Source organism: Martes martes (genome assembly GCF_963455335.1).
Source record: "Martes martes genome assembly, chromosome: 3".
Taxonomy (NCBI): domain Eukaryota; kingdom Metazoa; phylum Chordata; class Mammalia; order Carnivora; family Mustelidae; genus Martes; species Martes martes.
The window spans coordinates 11,824,723-11,850,848 of NC_137890.1; the positions used below are offsets into that span (position 1 = coordinate 11,824,723).

General features: G+C 42.7%; 1 protein-coding gene across 6 annotated transcripts in view; it reads left to right on the plus strand.

Annotated features, from left to right (window-relative positions):
• Window positions 1-26,126, plus strand: part of DOCK9 (dedicator of cytokinesis 9) — a 173,961-nt gene that overhangs the window by 114,670 nt on the left and 33,165 nt on the right. For 4 of the 6 annotated variants that reach the window (XM_080799509.1, XM_080799507.1, XM_080799506.1 and 1 more), the window contains exons 36-44: window positions 2,682-2,748; window positions 4,252-4,299; window positions 6,847-6,983; window positions 14,511-14,626; window positions 21,253-21,390; window positions 21,505-21,687; window positions 23,664-23,777; window positions 23,874-24,089; window positions 25,602-25,659. In XM_080799509.1, the coding sequence (XP_080655635.1) occupies window positions 2,682-2,748; window positions 4,252-4,299; window positions 6,847-6,983; window positions 14,511-14,626; window positions 21,253-21,390; window positions 21,505-21,687; window positions 23,664-23,777; window positions 23,874-24,089; window positions 25,602-25,659 (1,077 nt within the window). Of the gene's footprint in view, window positions 1-2,681; window positions 2,749-4,251; window positions 4,300-6,846; window positions 6,984-7,497; window positions 7,542-14,510; window positions 14,627-21,252; window positions 21,391-21,504; window positions 21,688-23,663; window positions 23,778-23,873; window positions 24,090-25,601; window positions 25,660-26,126 lie in introns of all 6 variants that reach the window. The other 2 variants (XM_080799511.1, XM_080799510.1) reach the window with 1 other exon arrangement.

Below are 26,126 nucleotides of genomic sequence, written 5' to 3' on the forward strand. Positions count from 1 at the left end.
AACGTATCAGAAAGTGTCCTGTGAAGTGTATCGAGTGAAGGCAAAGTCTTTTGAAAACAAAATGCTGAAGGCCTCTCGTGCTTCCTATGTGTAGTGGCAGTCAGTGTGGGCCTTAAACATCTAGTGGAAGGCATTTCTGCCTGAGAATAATGTATTAAGCTTCCATTTCTGCAGCATTAATAGCCAGACCTTAGTACCCAGATGGTAGGAACCATGTACCTGTCCTTAAAATGCTTCAGGACTGGGTTATTTTTTTATTCTGTCGATTTGTTAGTTTAAAGTACCTTTTAAAAACATAACAAACAAAATAATTTCCTTGAATGATGACCAAATAGCAAAGCACTGAGCACTTATTCAGGTATTAGGGTTATAAAGTTGAAATTCTGCCCTTTATGTCAAAAGTTCTGAACTTTATATCATGGTGGTGAGTTTTAGCCAGCTTTGTAATTCTGTATTTCCTTTGCTGAAAGTTTTCCTTAAAATATTTTAAGTTTCAAATAATAAATAAGATCTATAACTAGAACATAACTACTTTTTTAAAGACCAATATTCCAGAAATTATGCATCCTGGTTAAAGTTATCCTTTAAAGGCAGCCCTTTGGAAGGCCATGCACATGATTTAAAAATGCAGTGACCTCTTCAAAACAGTTTTAGAGCTTCTCTTTAAAAAAAAAAAATTACCTTCAAGGTATCAATTTCCTTCCTTTTATAATTTGAATTTTTGTGTGTGTCACGTTTAAAAAGTCTTCACCTATCCCCAGAGTCATGAAGATACTCTTCTTTATCCTCTTTAAAATAGTATTATTCAAATTTTCACATTTAAATCTTAGTATCTACCTGGACTCGATTCTTGTGTATGGTATGGGGTGGGAGAGAAAATGCCTTCAGAGTAGTTTAGCGGACAGACAACCAAAGTCAACTGTGTAACTGTGTAGCTATTCTTTCCCTTTTCCCACATTCAAGGAGCACCTTCTACACTTGGGCCCCTCCCTCCCTCATAGAGGTTAGTTGTCTTCCCCCTACTCCTCCCCCGCAGGTCAGTAGCCTCAGCCTCAGCCAATAGCCAAGAGCAGGGAAAGGCAGCTTGGTGCTCCTTGGCTGGCCAGACGGCTCTGTCTGATTCATGCTAGGGTGACCACAGATGTCTGCAAGTTGGCCCGGAGAGGTCCTCTCATACTCACTCGGCTCCTTGGGTGCTCACCCCATGAGGATGGCCAGTCTCAAGTAACCCGGGTCTGTTCCTCTGGAATCTAAACTCAGAATTCCTGAAAGATGGAAGCCCACTGACCCACCCATGTTACTGGTCTAATAAACTAAACGTGGCTTTTAAAATCAGGTGTACTTGATTGAAGTCGCCATTCCACCATGATTATTTAGCCTGATGATGGGGAGAACTGCTTGACTTCTCTGAGCCTTTATTAGCTTATCTAGAAATTAGAACACTGCCTCTGATTATGGTGGCGATTCAGATATGACAAGTGTGCAATCATGAGACCACCTAGCACAGTGCTCACTCAAAACAGATTCTCCATAAAACTCATGGCTTCCCCTGTCCCTCACCATTCTGGACAAGCGTGGAGTGAAAAGTCCGTGGCCGAGTGCCTTCATGAGCCATCGGCATCGCTGCAGACACGCTCTCACTCTCCTTAGGCCCCTGAATTCAGTGGATTTTCTCCCTGAGAGAAATCTCCTCACTGGTTTCTCAACCTCAGTATAAAATACAAGAACGCAAAAATGTTTAACTATCTGGTGGTAGCACTCTTGGGCAAGTCTAAAAGGTTAAGGGTCACACACACAGAATGATTCCTGTAAATGGACTTGGAGGATTTGCCTTTACTGAAAATATGGCCAGTCATCTTGACGCAGAGCAGGTGTACGTGTGACTTCCTCATGGAGACGGCACCGCATCATCACGCTGGGAAACAGAAAGTTGCATACATTACCTGTTTGGAAGCCTATTTGGCAACATCTGTCCATAACATTCAACATGGCTATTTCACTTCTGAGAATATTTGTCCTATAGATGTAGTTGGACAAGTGTGCGAACATCCATATAAAAGGATAGTCTTCAAAGCACAATTTAATGGAGCAGAGCTCTAGGGGGGAAAACAGATAAATGTCTATCAGTAAGGGACTGGCTAACTCAGTTATACTGCATTCATGGAGAGGAGTATCAGGCATCTTGGAGAAGACTGGAAGAGATCCAAGCTATATTACTGAAATAAAACTCAAAGGAAAAACAGTGTGTGCAGTATATACGCATCCATTTCTGCATGTGTGTGTTAAGGAGAGAGGACTTAGGTACATGCAAGAATTTTCAACAGATTCCTTCCTGGAGAACAATTCTGTATGAGGCAGAGAGAGAGCTTAACTTGAGATTATTTGCCTACTTGTATTCTTTGAAATCTCTGATCCACTTAAGAGCACATTATATGTAAGTTAAAATTGTACTATCTAGTGTTAGGTGATGCATGATGAAATTAAAGTTCAGGTGTTCAAATGCAGCTTCTTGAAATTGAGTATGCACATTGTGCCCATTACCAATAAAGACTGGTCACTGTGATTTGTTCTTTGATCAGCTATAAAAGGGTTTGAGGGTTTATTCTCCAAAATCTTTTCCCCATCCCCTGATGTATATAATGCACATCATGATTCTGACCAAATTAATGTTTACTTTCTAGATGCTTTGTTTACATATTGGAACAAGGCTTCAACGTCTGAACTTATGGATTTTTTTACAATATCTGAGTGAGTAGTTTTGCTTTGCTCTCTGCCTCTTGATTTTTCTTGGCTAATTAAGAGGTGTGAACAATGCTGTCGGGTTGAACTAGGAATGTAGTATATTCACATCCACCATTTTTAAGCTCTTTCTCCTGGACCTGACCCCAACACCTGCTCTCAGGAGCACATGACTCAGTGGCCAGTGACCAACCCTAAATTATTAGATATGTGGTTGTTATAGATGAGAGCTAACTGCTTATGTGTATAAACTATCCGAATAAAATGACACAATTTATTAGCTGAATTAGGTGAATGCTACGTTTCGAAGGTGAGTCTAATGTAGCTTAAGCAGTTGTAAATACTGAGACAAAAATAGCTATAATTTTTAAATGTAAGTGAAATCTTACATTTTATCTATATTACCTCCTTTTATCTCTTCAATCTAAGTTTCTGATTTCCTTTAAGCTCTTTGCTTTAAAAAAAAAAAAAAAACCCACCACAAATCCACAATCCCCCATAAAATTTGCTAGGGCCAGGGGCACCTGGGTGGCTCAGTCAGTTAAGCATCCAACTCTTGATCTCAGATCAGGTCTTGATCTCAGGGTTATGAGTTCAAGCCCTGCATTGGGCTCCACCCTGGGCACGGACCCTACTTTAAAAAAAAATCGCTGGGGCCAAATGATTTTCCAAATCCAAAATTTTTTAGATTTTTAGAAAATTTACATAGAAAATATATTCTGTAACATCCCAGCAAGGTCTTGGACACTCCACAATCAAACACATTATTGTTTCTACAGTACTGTGATTGTTCATAACAATTGGATAAATTATAACTGTAAATAGCTTTATATCTGGTAATTGGGGTCAGGATTTTGCTGCCAAATATATTTTCCTAAACTCAGGTGAAAACCTGTGATCAGAGATTTTTGCATTTTGAATTACGGTCTTGGTTCCTAGTCATGATCGTTCTCTCTGCTAAGTTACAAGTGGGAGAGATTGATGAGATTCTGCACCAGAAGAACTTACTGGACATTATTATAACAACTTCTTATTAAATACATGATTTTTTAAAAAAATCAACATTGTGGATATATTAAAACCAACCCAAAAATCAGATACTTGATGTCTGTAAGGGACCAGTCCATTTAGAAAAGCCAAAAGAGGGAACTCCTCGCCCAGATTGAATGAGGACAAATAAGCAGCTGGGAGAGTGCCCCAGCCCATTGCTTTCCCCAGTGCCTGTGCTGAGGCAGACTGAGTCGAGGGGCAGTCCTGTTTGCTCCAGGCTTCGAAGTGGCTTCACCGCCCAGCACAGTACTGACAGCCCAGCATGGTGCCTCCCCTCTAGGTTAGTGATTTTCTCCGGGTGAGAAAGACCCTCCCAAGAATTTCTGAATACCAGAGGTGGGAGGCTACTGGTAGATGTAAGAGTTTATTGAATGTGTTGTTGCTGATGGGTTGAAATAAAGCAATGTATTGGAAACCGTTTTATTTTCCTGTTTCCCTAATAACCTTTCATCCTGTCTGCAGAGTCTGCTTACACCAGTTCCAGTACATGGGGAAGCGATATATAGCCAGGTACTGTGGGGGTTTGGCTCGAATGTGTATCATTCTCTGTATTACTTGGCTCTGAATGTGTGGAAATTGTCATCCGTGATGATTGGCAGTTGGAGTTCTCATAAACAGCCGCGATGTCTTTGGACTGCTACTGTCAAATCTGGTGGCATCTTTCGCCTGCATTCCCACACTCCTTCTGTCTCATTTTGCCTCTTGCATATCTCTTGGAAGGATTTCCCTCCGTGGCCTGCTGCTTCAGTGGTGTGCTTCCTTCCAAATACGCCCCTGTGTTCTGTTCCTTCCCGTCCCCTTTCTCTTCTCCCGGCTCCCCCAGGTGTGTCTTCTCACTTTCTCTCCTCCTCCAGTGGTTTTCCTTCCCCTGTTTGACTTTCAAAGATCACTTTTTACCATTCCTTCTCCCAGCTACAAAGATAATAATTTCTCACATAACCATTTTTCCTTTCTTCTTCATGAAAGAATGCTTTCAGTCCCTCTCAGATTTGTTCGAATTTCCTTGAAAACCGTCTCTGCAATGGAGCCTTTTCTCCCCAGTCCAGATAAGCTGTCTATGCCCTGCTCTTAGCTGACCGGAACTCTTGAGTTTCATGCATCCTCACGGCCCTGCCCCACACCATACTCTCAGATCCATGCTGAGTTCGAGGCGGAGCCGGAACCTCATTGCGAGGGGCACCCAAGCCTCTCCCTGGAGGCATTTCTTCAGAGCACGTCTTGTCCTTACCACGCTCCCACTCCTGCTCTGCGGCTGCTCAGCGTGTCTGTATCTGTTTTGTCCGTGTTGTGTGTCCCGTGATAATGTATTTACAGGGTTGGTCTAAGTATCCTGTTTTTCCGTTATTGTTTATTTTTAAGTAAACATATTTATATTTTAGGACAACTTTAAAATTTAGTAGTGATTGAGTTTTTTCTCTGTAATTCTGTTTTACAGCAAGGAAACAGGAGAGAGATTTTTAAGATTATTTGAATGTGGAGATTTTTACTTTTTATGTTAACATTGTTCTTTTCTTGGGATATTTGAGACATTTGCAGAATTATGTTTCATGTTCAATAAGAGTTTGTGGGGTTTTTTTTAAGAGTAAATTTAGAGAGTATATTTTACACTTTCATCCTATTCGTATTTATTTTTAACTGAAACGTGGTGGCACTTGAAGTTCTTTCATTTTAACTGTTATTTTTTATCCTAACAGTCAATTATACATTTGCACTTTCGAGTACCAAATGCAAGTATATACAAGGTGACCTTATACGGTAACACCTCGCAGCTGGACTTTACTCCCTTTGACTCTACCCCATGGACATGGGGATGCAGTATATTTGTAACCAGAAGGCACTGTGCCCGGCAAGCTTCCCAGCCTTCTCGCGGTAACTGTCACCCACAGCACAAGATGGCATTTGGAGAGCGTTGTGCAAATTAGGGTGACGTGCCGCAGAGCTGAACATGGTGCATGTGGGAAGTTGAAGGTTTCTGCCCAACAAAATATTTTAGAATTGGGTCTTGTCTAACTGTGAACTTACTTTTTTTTAATGGCTATAAATTTAATTTTTAAAAAAAATCTTCTGACTTTATAAGCACCCTGTATATATTTGCATGTAAAAGTGTGCTTTCTTGGGCTATCCTAAAAACGGATGGGCATAGGAAGGCGGGAGTGGAAGGTGGTGTTGCTTGTTAGGTGCGTTGTGGAAAGATGTGCCCTGCTTCATAGAAAATTCGTGTGGTTTCTGCTCCATGTGACAAAGATCCCAAGTGGAGTCTGAACGCTGTCGGTGTGTGCCCTCCGTGGCAGTCCCGGCTGAGGAATACTGCGTCTTCTCATTGTGTCCCTCTGAAATCACCCAGCAGCATGTTGCCCGATGACAGTCCATGCATGTTCTAGAACTCCTGTTCTCCTCCACACAATAACACAATGAGGGAGACGGTTGGCTACGGGCCGGGGGACAGGTGTCATTCCAGCACGGGTCTCATTTTTCATCTGCTCTGGTGATGGTACACAGTAGGAAGTTAGCTGTTTGATTGCTAACCCAGATCACTTTTCTATTTTCTTTACTTGACTGCTGACAAGTTTAACAAAGTGTGTGGCTCTCCTTCCCGCCTGGGTAAGAATAAAGGTGTTAAAACCGCCTCATATAATCCCTCTCATTGCATGTTTGTTCTGTTTCTTCCAATGCATTGTTTTCTTTAAAAAAATTTTTTTTGTTCTTTAATAACGTGTATAACCTGAAAATATTCATGGTGTTTGGCAGTTGTCCGAACGCTAACCTTTAGCACCACGTCGGACAGATGCTCTGACTTTTAAAAAGCAGCATCTCTAAAGTACATTCCGAAACTGAAAAGTTCCTTGCTTTAGCTTGCTTTTTGCTTCTTCATCATCAGGTGCTTTGCTATGAATTCAGTTAAGAGCTGCTGCCTGTGTGTGCGTCTCAGGCCACGCTGCTCTGGTCGGCGTGTGGCCGGTCCCCTTGTGCTGTGTCCTGGCCTCACTAACCCTCCTTGTCTCGCTGCGGTGTAACAAGTCTAACTTTTGCTTCTATCCCATTTCACTCATGTTGCAGGAACCAGGAGGGGTTGGGACCCATAGTTCATGATCGAAAATCTCAGACATTGCCTGTTTCCCGTAACAGAACAGGAATGATGCATGCCAGATTGCAGCAGCTGGGCAGCCTGGATAACTCTCTCACTTTTAACCACAGTAAGTCCCATGACATACCATCGTAACAGCCAGCCATCTCATGTGACATCTCAGAGGGGAGAGCCCCAGGCCGCACCACACCACATCACCAACCTGACTTTTCTTCCAGCTCAGAGCAAGTGGGATGAAGAGCTCATGGCGAAATTCCCTTCTTTGGAGGAGAGTGACACAATGTGGAACGTGGTCAGCTACGGCACCAGACCTAAAATGCTGGACCCTTTGTCCCAAACCCCTCCCTACAGTATTTTTAACGTAAACATTTTGACAGCCAAACGTTCTCTGATATCCGTAATTGGATATTTGGGTTTTCCGTGCGCAAGTCCTGGGGACATCTGGGACGGGTTCCTTTTGTTCTTCTGAGGCCATGCGTGTAATTGATCAAGTGTCCACATTCTGACATTCCAGCTTTGAATGTATGTTACTCCTTAAACTGCTGTGAAAACATAAAGCCCATGAATCAATTTGTGAGGGTGTGGAAAAGCCAATAACAAAGTGACTTTTTCTGTGTTTTCAGTGTGAGAAAGATATCAAGTGTGCTTGGAATTTCTGTAGACAATGGTAAGATTTAATCAGGTTGAAGTCTGCTTATGAGGCCGCTTCACTTGCAAACCGAGACCTTTTTGTTCATCTTGCCTTCCTAACTTTGGGGCTTTCTAACTTCACAGTAGAGGTTCTACCAAAAAGTGGGAGCATATTTTTAATTTACTTTTTTCGTGTCACCAGAGGAGACATGACATCATGTACTGTTTCTAGAAACTTAAGTGCTACATCTCAAACGTTTTCTCAAAGCAGAAAACCTAAAAGATACCAGCCATGCAACATTTTAAAAACGAATGCCGTCATTTATAATAGGTACCATTTCTGTTCGTGTTGTGTTCTCTGAATTTTTTCATCTTTTCTCCAAGCATAACATAGCTAGTTACTGTTTTATGTATACAATTACTTGTTCTCATGCCAAGTAATGCCTTTAATGTATAGCTATTAATATCTTCTCATCATTTCTAATCACAAGAATTCCCCTCACTGTGATCTTCCTACCTCTTTCTTTATATAGGCTAGGAGTAAAGACAATATTCCCAAATGCTTTAAAATGATAATAGTTCAGAGTAAGAAGGCTGAGGCATCAAAATACAGCAGTAGCTGCCTACTCTTCCACCCCAAAGTTCAACCTAATGGGTATAGACTCTCTTTATAAAATTCTAAGCTTAATTTAGATCACTGTTACATTTGCCTGCCACACACGAATGTACGTTCATGACACATCTCGGGCTCCAGTACTAGATTTTTCCACATCTTGTCTGTTAGGGCTTTTTCTAGCCCTGCAGGCGAGGGGTTGACACAAACAAAAGAAGTTTTGTTGTTTTTAGTTTTCACTTCCTATTAAGCAAACAGAAATTAAATTCTCATGGTTCTGCAGGACTGGCCACACTGCCCCTGCCCAGACAGTTTATAACACAGGTATTACCTCTCCGTCAGTTAGAATAAATACCTAAACTTTAAAGCACTTAAAAAAAAAAATCAGTAGACCGAGTCACCCACTCCAAAGATAATCATTTAGAAAACAGAAAATAAACAAAAGTAAAATGAGTGATCAACACATGAGTGTATGACCTTAATCCACCAAGATAGACAGCCGCTCCTCCCGCTGCAAACAGATTTTGCTATGGTGGCTTGAACTGGAGGAGAGAGACAGCTGGCTGTGTTTTGCAGCCAAGCAGCATATTGTGAACATGGTTGACTCCCATTCTCTCTTCCGGCTACCCACAGAGAGCCCGTCCTTCCTGCCTCTTTCATGCTGGAGTTTTTGCTCTAGTCAGTTTTCAGTGACACCATCCTCAATCAGCGTTTCTCCTTCTGCCTTCCTGAGAAACAGTGTGTAGCTGATTTCTTTAGCCTCCTCCTGTCTGCTCATCCCAAATTGGTTCTGGTGTCTCACAGTCCTTGCATCTTCTCCTGGAACTCGGTCTCCATTTATGTCTCTAAGTCTGATGATGTATCTGGGTGGCTTCAGCCTTTTTGAGCTCCAGATTGTCCGTGTGCCCAGAAGCCACACAGAAGGCAGGACATACTGCATGTATACATGTGTATATGTGTTGAGCATGTATATGTATGTATACATACGTGATTTCTTTACACTGGTACCGAGGTATTTTATGGGAAATTTGTAGTCATATATGTCTTTCTTTAAAAAGTCCTCTTTAACAATGAATACAGTACCTTCTGTTGGACCAACCAATATGATGTAAATCCAGTACGTGAGAGATTTTCAGGGTGCCAGAGTCTAAAATTTATTTGAGAATTTATTTTGAATTTATTTTAGAAAAGAATAAAAGTAGGAAGAGGGCCCCCTCCCCATATATACCACCTGCATTTTTTGTTTTGTCTTAGTTTCAGAGGAAAGGTTTTGTCAGGCCTCAGCTTGACCAGCTGGGGGCAGCAGAGGACTGCCAGAAATTTAATCCAGTGGCATCCAAGTTTCAAGCCCCCATTAGTAGGATGTGGGAAAAGACGCCATGTGTACCTTACATATAACCATGGCGGGGTCTTATCTTTACTCTTGGATTTTGATAGGAAATAATGAAAATGATAAGTCCCACTGTGTCCAAATAGTCTTCGCTATTTCAAAACCACTCAGAAGATAGAGGTTCATTATGTTTGGGTCATTACCCAGGTACGTGAAAAGTAAATGTTTACAACATTAAGACATTGACCTTTTTATTGTAAAGTGCATCGTGTTGTGTATCAACAGAAGCTATTTGTGTCAAATGGAAAATTGAAAGTGAGAGCTACTGTAGAATATTTTACATAAACCATGCCATGGGAGGGAAGCTAAGTCAGACATGTTTGTAAGTAAGCGATACATGTGCAAAACACATAAAATAACACTTCGCATTTACTTTGCTGTTATATATTGCTCTAGGAATATATTAAATTCATTTGCATGATAATTCCTATTTCCTGCTGGTACGGTAGGGTAGGGCGAAAAGCCAGACAAGAAGTAGAAAAACTTAAAGAAAACCTGCATTTTGTATAATTTGGTATAAGAGAGAGTTCACTGGATTAAGTTGCAGAGAATGTGATTTCAGGTTATTATGGTTTTGTAACTGAATTGCCCATTAGCTAGTGTGGGCACTTGGAGCTGGAGGTGTGGAAACAGACTGGGTGAGGACCCCCGGGGGATATTGTCCAGGTCTCTTAAACGTCACACGGGGAGGTGAAGAGTTAGATGAAATGGTTTATAAGACCACATCTAACTCTGAAATTCTTTGCCATCTATGAAGTGCAAACAAGACAATGAGTATCAGTGATCATTAAATTCCCTTACTGTATATAATACTGAATTAACAGGAAAAACGCAGAGAACACCTGTATTCTTTGAAGTAAGATTACTATTTTGCAGAAGGTTTTAAGCTTGACAATAAAACTCTTAAAATGGGTAAAAAATCGACTTAGATGCTTTAAAAGTATATACTCAAGATAGTAAATGACATGTTTATGAAGTCACTTTTTTTTATTATTCTGAAGCAGGTTTCCTTGATTTAGAAATATATTTTTGCATGTTTTCTAGCATTTCTGATATTAGGCTATAACTCGGAGTTATACCTGACCTACCTCACACGTCTGCCTTGCCTATTCCATCCAATATGGCAGTCAGTCATTGGTACTTCCTGCAATTGATGGGGTTACAGGACTGAGAAAGTCTGGCACGATGCCTCTTTAAAGTCAGGGCATGTTTACATTCTTAATATCCTTAAAAAGGACTTTAAATTACAATGTATGCTTAAATCAAGTGTTTCCACAGTCTAGGCTGTATATCCCGTACCAGGTACTATTTTCAGACACAGCTGAACATTAGATTGAGGTTTTCTTCAGAGAAGAGAAAGCAGATGGCGTCACCATTTCCTCAGGTATAAACTCTGAGATTACAGACTCATTCCACAAATCATTTTTGAGCATATTAGGGTTTTTGTATGAGTCAGAGGACAGAAAGCAAATCACATCATTTTTGCCTTGGAATATTACTCCTTATTCTACTGTCTACTCTTTGCTCATTTGTGAAGAAAATATTTTTAGCAATAAAAGTGGGATGGAGATGAACAAATAGATAATAACATAGAGGTTGATCGGTCTGATAGTTTGCTAAAGTATATGCAGTTAGTAAAGGCTATAGACCGTGAACTAATATATCTAGGGGACTAGGTCTTCCGAGTTTGGGGCCTTCTTTTAGCAAGAAGATTCCATATCATTCAGTAGCATTTACTTTTTTCTCACATTTCTCACAAAATGTATTTTTTCTGGATTCAGATTATGTGGGCAAGAGGAAAAAAATTAACAATAAAAATAAGGGTAAAGGCACCTGTTGAAAAGAAAGTGCCTCCTGTTAGAATATGTATCTGACTTCGAGCCCAAACGTCCTCTGACATTTGGAAAAGGCAAGTGTTTTTGTCCCTCCCGCCATATCCCCTCTGATGGCGTGGCAGTGGGGCGGGAGAAACTGTTTACAGATGTGGTCAGCATTATTCAGTCAAGCTGTTCTAGTAATAGGAGTTTATTAAACGGAGTAAGGTTCATTAAGACTGACGTAACAGATGACATTAGAGGGGAAAACTCATCCTTTGCCTCTGTGTGTTTAGAAGACTTGGGGATTTTAGAATAAATCATTTATCAGACTTATAACAGAATGAAAATTGTGTCAATGTGAGCAGTGAATCCCAAGGACTCTAAAGCAATCCATGATGTGTGTGCCAAAGATGGCACATCGAGGACATCCTTCTCCTCTCTCTGATCAGCCTGGCTGAAGGTAGTCAGTCAGTGCCCTGTGCCTCAAGGCACCATGGTTCTGTAGGGGAAATCAGTAGGGTTAACACAGCATTCCTTACTTGCCCCAGTGAGAATCTGCTTAATCAGCTTCAAAGAGTTGCGGACGGATACTTTAATAAGAGATTGCATTTTCTCTTAAGACTCCTTTTCGGATGTACCAAGTCAGTTTCATTTTCCTGGGTTGGCCTGTAACATGGTGACCAATGACTAAAGCCTTGCCTCGTGCACAACTTTGTTCTAGGCATTGAGACAAGCAGTTTCCATGGAAGTATCCCTCGGTGAACTGTCCATGCAGTCTGGACTGTTTAGACAACCTCTCCACGCTGCTCTTTATTTTTAGGGACTTTACTAACACTGGCTCAGGAATATTGCTGGCTTTTTTGAGATAGGAGTTTAAGGAGAAGCAAAATTATAACCAGTTGTGGCTCAACTGGATCATTTCTTTGATTCTTCGATGATTCAGACACAGGCAGACAGATTTCTGTATGAATCTGACTGTGATCCTTAAGGAAATGAGATACACAATGTCGACACTCAGAGTCTAAGAGCTTGGAGAAGTTTTGTCATTGTCATGTTTCCATACATATATACATAATTACATAAAAACTTCATTAGCGTGGCCATTGATTCTGTGTTTTAAAACAACACATTGCCAAGTTCCAGTCCTGAATGGGTCCAGACCTTTCAGCTGAAATTAAATGGTCTGGAAATTCTTCAGTGTGTAGGCAATTGTGTCTATAATGATCACACCTGCATATGTTACCTTTCCAGAAAAAGAAAACGTCAGTTCTTTGCCAAGAAAAACATTAAAATCATCACCAAAACAAGTTCAGCAGCCCCCAAAGGGTCTTTTTGACCTGCGATAATTTTGGTTGGTCTAATAAAAGGTGCTATATTCCCCCACGCCCCCCACCCCAGTTTGTGATCATTTAGCCATAATTAACAATCTGTTTTCCTCTGTCACCATCTCTGATCTTACCAAACAAACCATGCCAAACAAGGAGATTCCCTGGCTTACAACGGCAGTGCAGTGAAATTAGTACCAAAGTGCATCCATCTCTCTGTCTTGGGGAGACCTCTTACCAGAGAAGCAAACACAGAAAGAACTAGCATGCCGCCGGGTGTTACAGAGTCCCTCTCAAGGCACACTGACTCTGTTGCAGTGTGAAAATCATGCAGTCCACAGACAAAAACCTTCAGAACTGCCCTTGTAGAGCAATGCTGGGTGAAAGCACGTGATGGTGTTTTTAGCCTATTTTAAGAGCAATGCAGCAGCTTGGAAAACCTCTTTCATAGTCTTCTAAAAATCACTTTGTAACTCTGACGTTTATCAAAGTAAGAATAACATCATGCTAGTTATTTTGTCCTAATAATACGTACTGTGACACAGTGACCTGGATAAGGAATTTGGAGTGTAGTTTCTGGGTTTCTTTGTCTCCCCCCCCCCCCATTACTGGCCTCAAGAAAATCCTCTAGGTTTTCTCTACTTCATTTTCCTGATCTGTATAGAAAATGTCCTGCTCTTTGGAGTATAAAGAAAATTACCTACATAGTAAGTGTTGATTTGTGTTTGCTCCTTGGAGTAGGACATTGTATGATGTTTCATTATATTGCCATCTTTCTTTGTCCTCTAGATCAGTACTGTAACATCTCTGCATCCCTACATGTATTTCTGCTAATGCATATCATTTCACAATTTAATATCTCAAATTGTATGTCAAGCTACATTTATGTCCGTACTAAATTGGTTTTTACAGCCACATATAGAAGATATCAGCTTGTATTTAAATTACGATTCTTCAGGTCCTTTCCTTTTCTTAAACGTTCCTTTCAGACATGTACTGGCTTTCGTGCTTTTTGATAAAGCAAGTAGAATACTGTTAGCAGTGCAGTCAACTCTTGGTTATCGTTCATTATTCTGGCTGATTGTTAAGATCTTTACGTTATCGATTCACCACTTACGCGGCCGTCCACCACGTGCCAGCCGCTATTCTAAGAACTTCCCAGATCTTAACCAATTGAATGCTCACCACAACCCTTTGAGGCAGATACTATTACTATCCCCATTCTACAGATCAGGGAACTAAGGCATAAAGAAGTCAAATGACTTGCCCAAGGTCACACAACTAGCAAGTAGCTGAGCTGGATTCAGGGCCCGGCAGCCTGACTCTGACTCATTTTCTTAAAAAACCTGTGCTGGGCCGCTGCCTCTGTCTCTGCAAGAAGCTTGGGAAATCTCCACTTCCTTCGCCAGCTCCTCCCATCCTAGGAGCTCAGCCCAGTGGCTCAATGGATTGGCTCCCATCCAGGTGCCTTCCTGGCTCTGCTGTTTACTACCTGTGGGACCTAAGACAAGCTGTCCAACCTTTCTGTGCCTCAGTTTCCTTCTCTGCAAAAAGGGTTTAAGAATGTACATACTTCACAGGGCTGCTGCAGGATTAAATGAGCGAAAACACGGAAAGTTCATAGAATTACGGCTGGCACATAGCCTGCACACAGTAAATGTTTGCTGCTCTTGTTTCCCTTCCAGAATTGAAAAAGAGTTCTAATTGAACAGACACATTATTCATTATGTATCCCCCAACCACTGAAAAAGGGACACAAGGCCCCAGAGGAAGCCTTCCATAAATAATCAAAAGTTGACTGTGCTGCCGGCCTCTCCATCTACAGTCACTGGGCAGTAACCTTGTGTTGTAATCCACGCAGGCTACGGCCACTCGGACGCGGACGTTCTCCACCAGTCGCTGCTGGAAGCCAACATCGCTACCGAGGTGTGCCTCACGGCTCTGGACACACTCTCTCTGTTTACACTGGCATTTAAGGTTTGTACTGAACAGCTGGGCCCGATCAGAGCTTTACCTTTAAATTCATTTAAATTCATTCTGCTTGTTTAGTTGAACCAGCAAGAACTTCCTGTGTTGTATTTTTTTTATTTCAGCAACTGTTTTTGCCCCTGCAAAGAAACCACACATCCTCAAAATCCCTTAGTGAAACCTTTGCATGGTTAATGACTTGAATTCCTTGAAATAAAATAAAGCTCAGCTGGTCAGGGTGTGCTGCAAATGATGGAAACAGTCCCAGGAGGTGGTTGCCTTTCGGACAGAGGAAAGCATCCCCCTGGAGAACATGGTTTGCTGTGCCCTCGAGGCTGATTAATAATGGGAACCTCATCAGACATTTCTGCCCGGACCATCTGAGGATATCCAAATGTAGCAGCAGTTAAAATTAGCTACTTATATGTAGAAAAGCAGTAACTATAAACACATTCACCTCTTACAATTTTAAAAAAATCTGTTAGTAACTTCAGTGATAGAAGTATTTCAAGGATAGAAAAGAAAAAATTGTTTCGTTCTTATTTTTAGGTTTCAGCAGATAATATTCAAGTAGGTGGAAATGGTGTCATAAGGCATTCACTTGATTCTAGGGACCTAACACTTCCCAGGCTTGCTAATTGATTGCTTCCATTTCCAGCATGGAAGAAGGAAATTGATTTAGAGTTGATACATGATGATTATTGAAACAGTTGTTTGTTTCCAAGGATATTTGGAAAAGATAACCAAAGTCATTTTCTGCTTTACTTATCTTTGATTCTCATAAGGCCCATTTTTTTTAAAATTTTGGATAAAAATAAGTTACCCTGATATCATGTCACTTGATTGTATACTCTACCTTTCTTCTCAGCAGCCAGACTACTCACGTCCCCACGAAATGTCATTACTGGGAACCCATTGAAGAGATGAAACACAGACCCTAACCGAATGAGTGTGGGGGCAGCCGTGTCTTAGTCCACGGAGCCTCCACTTTCATGGCTCTCAGAGCACAGTCCCCTGGCCGGCAGCGGGTGCAGACCCAGGGAGCTTGTTCGAACTACACATTCTTAGGCCCTGACCCAGACTGGCTAACGCAGAAAGTCTGGGGGTGACCTGAACGCCATGGCTGGAGAACCAGAACCGTGTCTGGAACCTCTTTCCATTTTCTTTTCCGCGTTTTTAGTTAAAAAATGTGTTGCAATCGGCAATGACATTTCTTTTAATTAAGATTTTATTTATTTATTTGACAGAAACCACAAGTAGGCAGAGAGGCAGGCGGGGGAGTGGGGTAAGCAGGCTCCCTGCTGGGCAGAAAGCCCAAGGCGGGGCTCGATCCCAGGACCCTGAGATCATGACCTGAGCTGAAGGCAGAGGCTTAACCCAGCCACCCAGGCGCCCCTTGGCAATGACTTTTTTTTAAAGATTTTATTTACTTATTTGACAGGCAGAGATCACAAGTAGGTAGAGAGGCAGGCAGAGAGAGGAGGAAGCAAGCTCCCCGCTGAGCAGAGAGCCCGATGTGGGGCTCCATCCCAGGACCCTGGGATCATGACCTGAGCCGAAGGAAGAGGCTTCAACCCACTGAGCCACCCAGGTGCCCCTCGGCAATGACTTTTTATATGTGACTGCCGTGTGTACCTTTATCGCTGCCAGCTGAGAATCTGTAAGTTCAGATCAGAAACAGAACAGAAACTTTAGAACAGAAACTTATAGAATCTGTAGGTTCTACCCTCTGCTTCACTCCACCATGCCCGTGCCCCTGAGACCCTGCTGCTACGTCGCAGGTGGAGCCTGGCACACTGGCCAGGCGTGAGGACAGGTGCACCACAGATGTAGTCTGTGGGGTCTGTGATAATAGTGACGGTCTCTTTACTGTGCAGCCTACGGTTCTCACTTAGCCCCCTGAAAAACGCTTGCTTCGTATTAAAGAAGCAACCTGTTCATCAAGGTTCCCAGGTCCCCAGTGTCTGGCCACCCCACAGGCTCTGTCTCTTGAGAAACAACACCTGATGGTCCCTGATTTGTGACATTTATTGTCTGAAGGTCTTTGAGGAGATTGCTTCATGTCTCTGGACCTAAGATTTCTCATTTGAAGATTAGAAAAAATAGGATCTGCCTCCTCTGGTCAGGGCTATTAGAAGTTTAAAGATGACCTTTGAAAGGACCTGCCACTTTCCGGATGTAGGTGAGACTTTACCTCCCAGCTCCACCAGGAGCCGGATTCTAAGCCTCAGGTGGGTCTGCTTGACATCTGGAAACCCTGATTCCCTTCTCTAGAACATGGCGATTATGCCTGCTGTATGATGGACAGATAGGAAGTACCCAAAGACATCTACCCTGTGTTCATGCCTTCCTGGTCCTGTAAGAAAGGGTCTAAGTCCTGAGACCCAGGGGGAAGGTAGAGCTTGAGCGCTGAGGTGATCCTCTGTTAAAGTCCATATGCCTGTGAGCAAAAGCACGTAAAGCCCTGGGCCCCCATGCAGAAGTGGGAAGATGGGCGGGCGTTACAGTGGAACAGATGCCACGCCCCGAGGCAGGCTTACCTGGCCTAGATTACAGGTTCATGAGGCGCCCTGGCACAGCAGCCACTGGGATCTTCCTCTGCAAATCATTTACTCAGCTGAGGCATCATTTGGAGCATATCAGAAAAATTAAATTTTTACATTGAGTTAGTGGATGTAATTCAAGAAAAATCATCTTCCATGGATAAAAGCCCCATCGTGATCAAGTCTCTGAGTTGACCACATCTAGTAAATTGCCAAAGGTAGCCAAGAAAACACATTTTTAATGAGAGAAAATGTTTGAAAAGATTTCAGCCCTGCTAGTTATGGAGTGCCTTCCATGCCTCAAGCATTAATCTTCACAACAGCCTGGGCTGGTGGATGTTCTTGTACCCCATTTTACAGATGAGGAGACTGAGGCCAAGACAGGGCAGAAAATTTGCCCAGGAGCACTGCACACCTGGCCTGCCAAAACCCTTGTTCTCCATCCACTAAGCCAGGTGTGGTGGGGAGGTGGGACAGAGGAGGGGGGGACGGACAGAGAGAAGAGATAAGCCAAGGGACATCAAGGTAGTTGAATGATCCCATACAGAAAAAAGAGGAGAATATTACCAAGCACTTCCCAGATGCTGGTCCCATGCTGGATGCTTTTGCGTATGTTCTCACATTTAATGTATAAAAGGGTGTGTTTTATAAACCAAGGTAGTTATGCAGAAAAATAAGGTTCCTCTCTGGCTGTTTTACTGTCTGTGATTAACACAATCCCAAGTCAACTCTGGCCTTTACATAGTTGATTATCTTTTTATTTATTTATTTATTTTTTAAGATTATTATTATTTTTTTTAATTTGACAGACAGAGATCACAAGTAGGCAGAGAGGCAGGCAGAGAGAGAGGAGGAAGCAGGCTCCCCGCTGAGCAGAGAGCCCGATTCGGGGCTCGATCCTAGGACCCGGGGATCATGACCTGAGCCGAAAGCAGAGGCTTTAACCCACTGAGCCACCCAGGCGCCCCGATCATCTTTTTAAATGCGTTTACATGTTTAACCTGAGAATGTATTTTTAGCAATCCCACCTTGTGCCTTTCCTTGATTGAGCTGCTTGGTGAGAATCCGTACGTGACGGTGAGAAGCACTTGGATAATTGGGTTCTTCTAGGGAGTTTGTGCTCATGCAGACCATGAGCCTGGCCTGCAAAGACACATGAAATGAGGTTACCTTAGTGACTGGTAAGCATTTGCAGCTGAAACATCCCTTCGCGAAGGTGGATTCTTAAAGCGATGTCCAAGTAAAACTAAAATGCCTTCTGCCCAGGAGAGGTAGATCTGTCTTAAATAGCACAGTTCTAGACATCTCATTTTGGTGCCCAGGATTTAAGTTCATTGTTATCCTATTCCTAGATCTTTAAAAATTACTGATGTTGTGTCTTCATTCTCTGAAAGGCTCATTTCCCTCAGGAGAATGTGTTACAACAATCAAACCTGACTGCACATCAGACACTTCTGAGATAGATTTATAACCTATTCTCCACCTTGTTGCTAGAGAGAAGCTGTGCCTTTCATATTGTTTTAATGTCTCATTTACTTCCCCGAATAAAATTTTCCTATCCTCACTACAGGTCTACAGGGATAAAAAAGTAGAAATGAGACACACTCTGGTGTTACCTTGGTGACTTCTGAGTGAAGTGAAGGGTGGTTTTGTTTTTGCTTCTTCCTTCTCCCGCCATGAACCTTTCTGAATGTTCAGAATTTTTTTAATATATTTTATTTTTTATGTATTTTTTATATTTAGTGTATATAACTTTCTAATAAGTGAAAGAGAGAGAGCAGAGAGGGGGAGAGAAGAAAATTGATTAGAAGATAACAGAAGGCAGCTGGTTCAATGGGGGTATGTCTGGGGTAAGAGATCCTTTAACCCTTGAAATGAGGGGTTACTTATATCTTAGTGTGAGTGACTTTTAACTGCATTCTTGCAAGCGGGTTTTGGGATCAGAACCCAAGAAGACTAAATCCTGAAAATGGGAAGCGAAGCCTTGACCAGAGAGAGTGAGGCAGGAAAATTTAACTCCTGGGGTAAGAACTTGGAGACAGGCCAGTTCCAACAGCAAGACCAGGCTCCTGGCGATTTTTGTACACACCGTCGCATCTGGATGTCTCCAGCAGATAGTGCTGAGAGAAGGAAAGCTCATCCAGATCTGCGCAAACCTTAATCCGGCCATAATTAGGGAGAACAGTGCCCCCTGGGAGAAGTAATGTTCACAGACAACAAAAGTAATGTTCACATGCAAGCAGTTCCAAAACACTGGAAACAGCCTCCCCCACCTCCCCACCAGTTGGTGAACAGCTGCTCATGGTTGAGAATTATATCATATTCCGTTAATTAAGTCCCATTTTCTGCTCATTAAATGGCTCTCTTTCGCATGATGGAATTCAATACTGTGCCTCGGTGTTTCATGTTATAAAGATCCCTGTGAATTCCAGGTGTCCTACCAGCTGTGAGTCACTGGACCTAAGAAAACAAAACTTACTCCTTGAGTAAAATTTTTCTCCAAAAGTAAGAGGAGGTAAATCTTAAAACTAATACCCTAGCTGTACTCTACTGTTTAACAGAATTACTTGGCCATAAGCTATCTCCGGTCATTTGGCACAATGGTAAGATTGGTTTGGGGTACTGGCCTCCTGATGTTTTTTTATTATAATCATGTTTGCCTCGTGCAGAACGCAGACGTGCGCCCTCGCCCAGGCACACACACCTCTGTGCGTCCTTGATGATGTAGCCCTTTAGTGTCAATGCGTGTTTAAACACAATGGCTACATGCTGGCCTCTGGCTCAGCAACACGTCTACTTGTGTGTTAGGCAGTCCGTGAGAGTTTTAACCATCCACGTTCACAGGCGTTCAGTTAGTATGAATTTACTGCGTGTGCGAGAAAGTCTTGCAGAACAGTGAGAAGTAGCCTTGTTTGCTTTGTCGAGTAAAACCCGTGACGTGAAAGTCCTGCTAGCCACCACTTACTGAGCCAGACCCACGAATGCATCGTATGGTTTTTGTACTTGACTCGCGTGTTCACAGTAGCTGTGCAAGGTCAGGTCCAAGGTCGCCATTTTACAGATGAGAAAATAAGACTCAGTTTACCTGTGCAGATCTGTGCACATGATAAATGGGGCCTGATCAAAGCCTCTGGGTTTCCCACCTTACCAAGCTTGTCTGGTTACTCATTGCTTAACAGAGTGCCTGAGAAGCCTGAAAAAAACAAACTTAGTTTTGTTTTTTTATTTTTTAGAACATTTCATTTATTTGAGAGAGAGAGTGAGCAGGAGCAGGGGGAGGAGCAGAGGGAGAAGCAGACTTCCTGCTGAGCCGGGAGCCTGATGCGCAGCTCGATCCCAGGACCCTGGGACCATGACCTGAGCTGAAGGCAGACATTTAACTGACCGACTGAGCCACCCAGGCGCCCCACAAACTTACTTTTGGAGGATCTCACTTCCTATACCTCACTTCAGTACTTTTTCCAGCTTGTTAATCAGCTGACGCCTCTAAGGGCACTTCTTTGTTGGAATTAAGCTATCACAAAGACTGCCTCTATACTGGTTGCCGGTATACAGCAAAAATAAGTAAATACATAGAAGCCAAATCAGTACTTCGGACCCCTAGTCCTTCAAGCCGTGCTATGGTTTGCTAGGCCGTTTCATGATTAGTCCCTCCCCTGATAGGAAGAAGCAAGCTTCTCCTGGGTGACTCAGTCAGGTAAGCATCCAACTCTCGATTTTGGCTCAGGTCATGATCTCTGGGTCATGAGATCGAGCCTTGAGTTGGGCTCCGTGCTCAGCTTGTCTCTCCCTCCCCCACTGCCCCTCCCCTCCCTCATGCTTGCTTTCCTCTCTCTCTTAAATAAATAAAATAAATAAACTCTTTAGAAAAGAAAAAGAAAAAGCAAAGTCTCCACAGCAGAAATTTAGTTATAGGCTTATTTGTACTCCACGAGGGTTCTCTGCCTTCCTGGAGATTCATGGTAGAGTTTGTTTAAATTACAGGTTGTCTTAGTACCTGGGACATTGAACCTTTGAGTCTGAAAACTGTATGCAGCCTAGTAGGGATGTCTGGCATGTCTCACTAACCAAGCTGTCCTTGTGTATTTTCAGAACCAGCTCCTGGCTGATCACGGTCATAATCCTCTCATGAAAAAAGTTTTCGACGTCTACCTGTGTTTTCTTCAAAAACATCAGTCTGAAACAGCTTTAAAAAATGTCTTCACTGCCTTAAGGTCATTCATCTATAAGGTAAGAGCCTTCCTCAGGGGAAGCCCTCGCTGATGACCATCCTTGTGTGCTTTGCTCCTGGAGTTGGGGGAAGCACTGATGTCCACCTGCCCGTGCTCTCTGGTGTTTGCCTAGTTCCCCTCAACATTCTACGAAGGGAGGGCCGACATGTGTGCCGCTCTGTGCTACGAGGTCCTCAAGTGCTGCAACTCGAAGCTGAGCTCCATCAGAACGGAGGCCTCCCAGCTGCTGTACTTCCTCATGAGGAACAACTTCGACTACACTGGAAAGAAGTCCTTCGTCCGCACACACTTGCAGGTACGCGCAGGTTCACTCGCCGGCGCTGGTGTGTTCTGTGGGATTCTGTGTTAGCAACAAGGCTTTGCCACATTTACCAGTTTACCTCAGCATAAGTCGGGCAAGGTCTGGCCTTGAGATGGAGGACTGGAAAGTCACATTTACCGGTCTGGTTTATTTCATTCTCCACATGCTAAGATTTGGGCCCAAAGTGCATTTCTGTTTGACTCAATATTGGACTGACTGAAATTCCGTTGAATCATCTGTTAGAGTCTGTGTGAGTGAGCGTGTCTCACAGCAAATATCTTAGGTAAAACACAAAAAGTCCAAAGTAATTCTTTTTTAAATTTTTTTAAAGATTCTCTTTATTTATTTGAGAGAGAGTGTGTGTGTGAGAGAGAGCACAGAGGGAGAGGGAGAAGCAGACTCCCCACTGAGCAGGGAGCCCAAAGCGGGGCTCGATCCCAGGCCCTAGAGATCATGACCTGAGCAGAAAGCAGACATTTAACTGCCCGAGCCACCCAGAGGCCCCTAAAGTGGTTCTTTTCTGTCTTCCATCTACTGACACACCTGCCATCTCTCCAGGGTTAAAATGTGCCAAATCCTTTACGCTGGGAACCATGCAAGATATGGAAAAGTCTTAGTATTTTTGTAGGCTCTCTTCTTCTGTGAATTCACGTAGGAGTGTCCTCTCCGTCTCCGTATTTATTCCTCTTTTATTTTATTTTTTTTAAAGATTTTATTTATTTATTTGACAGACAGAGATCACAAGTAGGCAGAGAGGCAGGCAGAGAGAGAGGAGGAAGCAGGCTCCCCGCTGAGCAGAGAGCCCGATGCGGGGCTCGATCCCAGAACCCTGGGATCATGACCTGAGCCGAAGTCAGAGGCTTTAACCCACTGAGCCACCCAGGCGCCCTATTCCTCTTTTAAACATGTAGTTACTGTTTGCAAACTATGTGCTAGGATTCACGGGTACAACCATGAACAAAGCACAACCCTCTCCTGGCCTAATGGAGTATGTAGTCTGCTGGAAGACAGACAGAGCCCGAAGCTTTTCTCCATACACTGTCCCCAGTGCTATAATAGAGGAACTCGAGTGCACCGAGGAGGGGAGGGTGGTCTGGCTGGGGCAGGGAGGCTTCTAGAAGCTGTGAAAGATGAATAGGAGATAGCAGGTCTAGAGGCTGAGCATGTTCCAGGCGATGGATGCACAAGGGGAAGGGCCTGTCAGGGAACTGGAGAAGGTCCTTACAGTGAAGTAAAAGAATGTGGGTAAGAACAACTGAGAAGACGTCATGCATATCTGGAGGGATCACCTGAACTAGTGCTGAGAATGGATCAAGGGAATCAAGGCCTTAGCTGGAGAGACTTTGAGGAAACCATGGTCAAATCCAGGTCAGAGAGGATGGTGTCTTGGACCAGGTATGGTGAGGTTAGAAGAAGGAGAGAATGAGTTGACAGTGCTTAGTGATTGATGGCTCCTGGGGTTGGTGAAGGAAAAGGAGGGAAGAAAGATGGAATCCATGTGTGGGCTTGAGTGACTGGGTAAACGCAGAGCACGACCCAAACCCCAGTAAAGACAGATCCCCCCCACCGCCATTGCATAGTTAACGTGTATATGTTTTAATAAAAAATGCAAAGTACCATCCACTTATTGAAGATTTAGTGCATACACATTCAGACCAGTAACCAAGGAGGTTAAGTGATAAGGTCTCCCTGTTTATTAGAGAAAGTAAGTGACTATCCAAGGGATAGAGGCTTTATCTAATTTTCATGCCTCTACACTCTCTCGATGAGCATTTTGCTATGCAGACAAAATACTCAACGATAGCAAAATCACCTGAAATGATTCTTGGAAGGGGAAAAGATGACTCAGACAATGTTTCCCACACTGGAATGATCTGTGCTTAAAACTTTGCCCTGTCCTGAAGGCAGGAGCCAAGTCTGGGGAGTCATTTGAAGATGAAATAATTTTCTCGTATTTGTGTGTCCCTAAGGTCATTATTTCCGTCAGCCAGCTGATAGCAGATGTTGTTGGGATCGGGGGAACCAGATTCCAGCAGTCCCTGTCCATCATCAACAACTGTGCCAACAGTGACAGGCTCATCAAGGTGGGTGGCCCCCAATCCTGCCTCATCATCTAGGACGCATGCAGACAGGCGGAACACAGCTGAAAGCCATGTGTCCTTCTTCTGCTCTTGTTTTAGCACACTACCTTCTCCTCGGACGTGAAGGACTTGACCAAAAGGATACGCACAGTTCTGATGGCCACCGCCCAGATGAAGGAGCACGAGAATGACCCTGAGATGCTGGTGGACCTTCAGTACAGTCTGGCCAAGTCCTACGCCAGCACTCCCGAGCTCAGGAAGACATGGCTGGACAGCATGGCCAGGATCCATGTCAAGAATGGGGATCTGTCTGAGGTAGCCCAGCAAGCCTCTCCAGCTGGGTTTTGGGGAAAACTGATTATGTCTCATTCAGTAAAAGAAGCCAATTTTAAGAAAAATTTCCCACTAATCAAAAGAAGGGGATACTTCAACAGTGTTAGGCTTGGGGTTACTTTACGTCTCTAAGCATCTCAACCGTTTACAACCTGTAAGGGAATGTTTCTGTCACAGGAGAGGATTGCCTGAAAACCCTTAGAAACCGTCCACGGTCACATAAACATGCGCTAACTTAGGTGCACTTTCTTTCTGCATCAAAACTCCTCTCTAGTTCTAAAATTCAGCTCTTTGATGATGGAATTTAATGTTCCTGTTATTAAAGTAATGATAGGACATCGCTTTTTCCTTTTGGAGGTAGTCCGTTGTCATCTGTGAATGTGGTAAGCCTCAGAGTGCTGCCTGTATACAGAGCGTGTTTCCATAAGGAAGCAGGGTGTGGGCGGGGGGTCGGGTGTATGGGCCCCGGACACAGACCAAATCCAACACTTAATCAGTCTGTGACATTGAGCCCATTTTTCACCCCTCTGTGCTTTGTGACATCACCTGTAAAAGGGGAGGTTATTAAGGAAAGCAGTAGGCTATGTGGAAGGCTCTGTGTTCCTCTGAAAATTGTGTTTACAGTTTGGGCCTAAAGCATTTAGGTATGGTCAACAGTATTACCAAAGAAGCGTGATTTTTTACTTTTAAGCTTCTGTAATTGCCTAAGTTAGTACAGTTATATTCTACATCTGAAATTTTTAGGTGACCGTTTTTACATATTGATTATTAAAAAGTCCAATCTATTTGACTGTATATTTAATCTGAACTACGTATTAGCATAATAAAAGCTAATTCCCTTTTACTACTAGTAGTAATTTTTCTATCATTGTGACAAAGAATCTGGGGCTCAGGCATCAGAATCAGGTTCATTTCCAACAACTGTTTTTTACACAACACTGTGGCAACTTTGTAAAAAAAAAAAAGAATTTATTTTTATTTTGTCTTTCATTTTAAAGTGTTTAGAATATTATTTAATTGACATTAAGTTATAATTTTGGTTTAGAGTTCTGTGTTTGGAAAGCAGTTGCTACATCTATTTTTAAGTTGAAAGAAAGCTATTAGCTGCTAACATTTGAACAAATCTCTCAGAATCTAGGAAGACATATGCCTTTTCTTCAAATGGTCCTCTTTGTACCTTAAGAGAAGTGATGTGGAAATCTTCACTAGAGTAAGAAAAAAAATGCTTTTTTATCTCTTATATCAAAATTTTGTAATTCTAAACAGCACTGAGACTTACCAAACTTATTACCATTAGTCTCCATTTACAGTTTACTTCAAAATTTCAGTTTATGTGAATTGTTCTGGTTTTTCTAAAAGGTAAGACGGCGGCTGTCAGGAACCCTGGTTTCCTTGAGATCTAATACAAGTCCACGCACTCACTGGAGCTCTGTCTGGGAGCACACCGACGTGCTCTGTACATGGTGATTCTGAAGTGTGTGTCTTTTATTTTAGGCAGCCATGTGTTATGTCCACGTCACAGCACTGGTGGCAGAGTATCTCACACGAAAAGGTGAGGAAGGAGTCCTGTGTTTTGTGAAATGAATATAAAACTATACAGAGCAGCAAAGGCGAGTGAGAGCCATTCAGAAAGATCTGGAAGTTGCGGGGAGGGGGGATGGATTTGTGTGTGTGTGTGTGTGTGTGTGTACTGTGTTCGTTGTTTTATTCACTGGTAAGACATTGGGTTGGCTTGGTGGGCATAGCAGAGGTGCCAATATAAAAAACAAAACTAGATGGCATATTATTGTATAACCTTTAACTAATGGATCTATCTTGCAAAGACTAGTTAATGAGCTTTGCATCCGGGTGTCCTTTAATGGCCAGTGTTGAGCAGACAGAAGATTTATCTTCCCTTAGTTCCCCTGTAACAGTTTTATCAGTCAAATGACAGTTTTAACAGGAGATTATCAGACACCTTTTTTTTTTTTTTTTTTTCAGAACCACAGCCCACTTGGCTTTATTATATGGGTAGGCGGC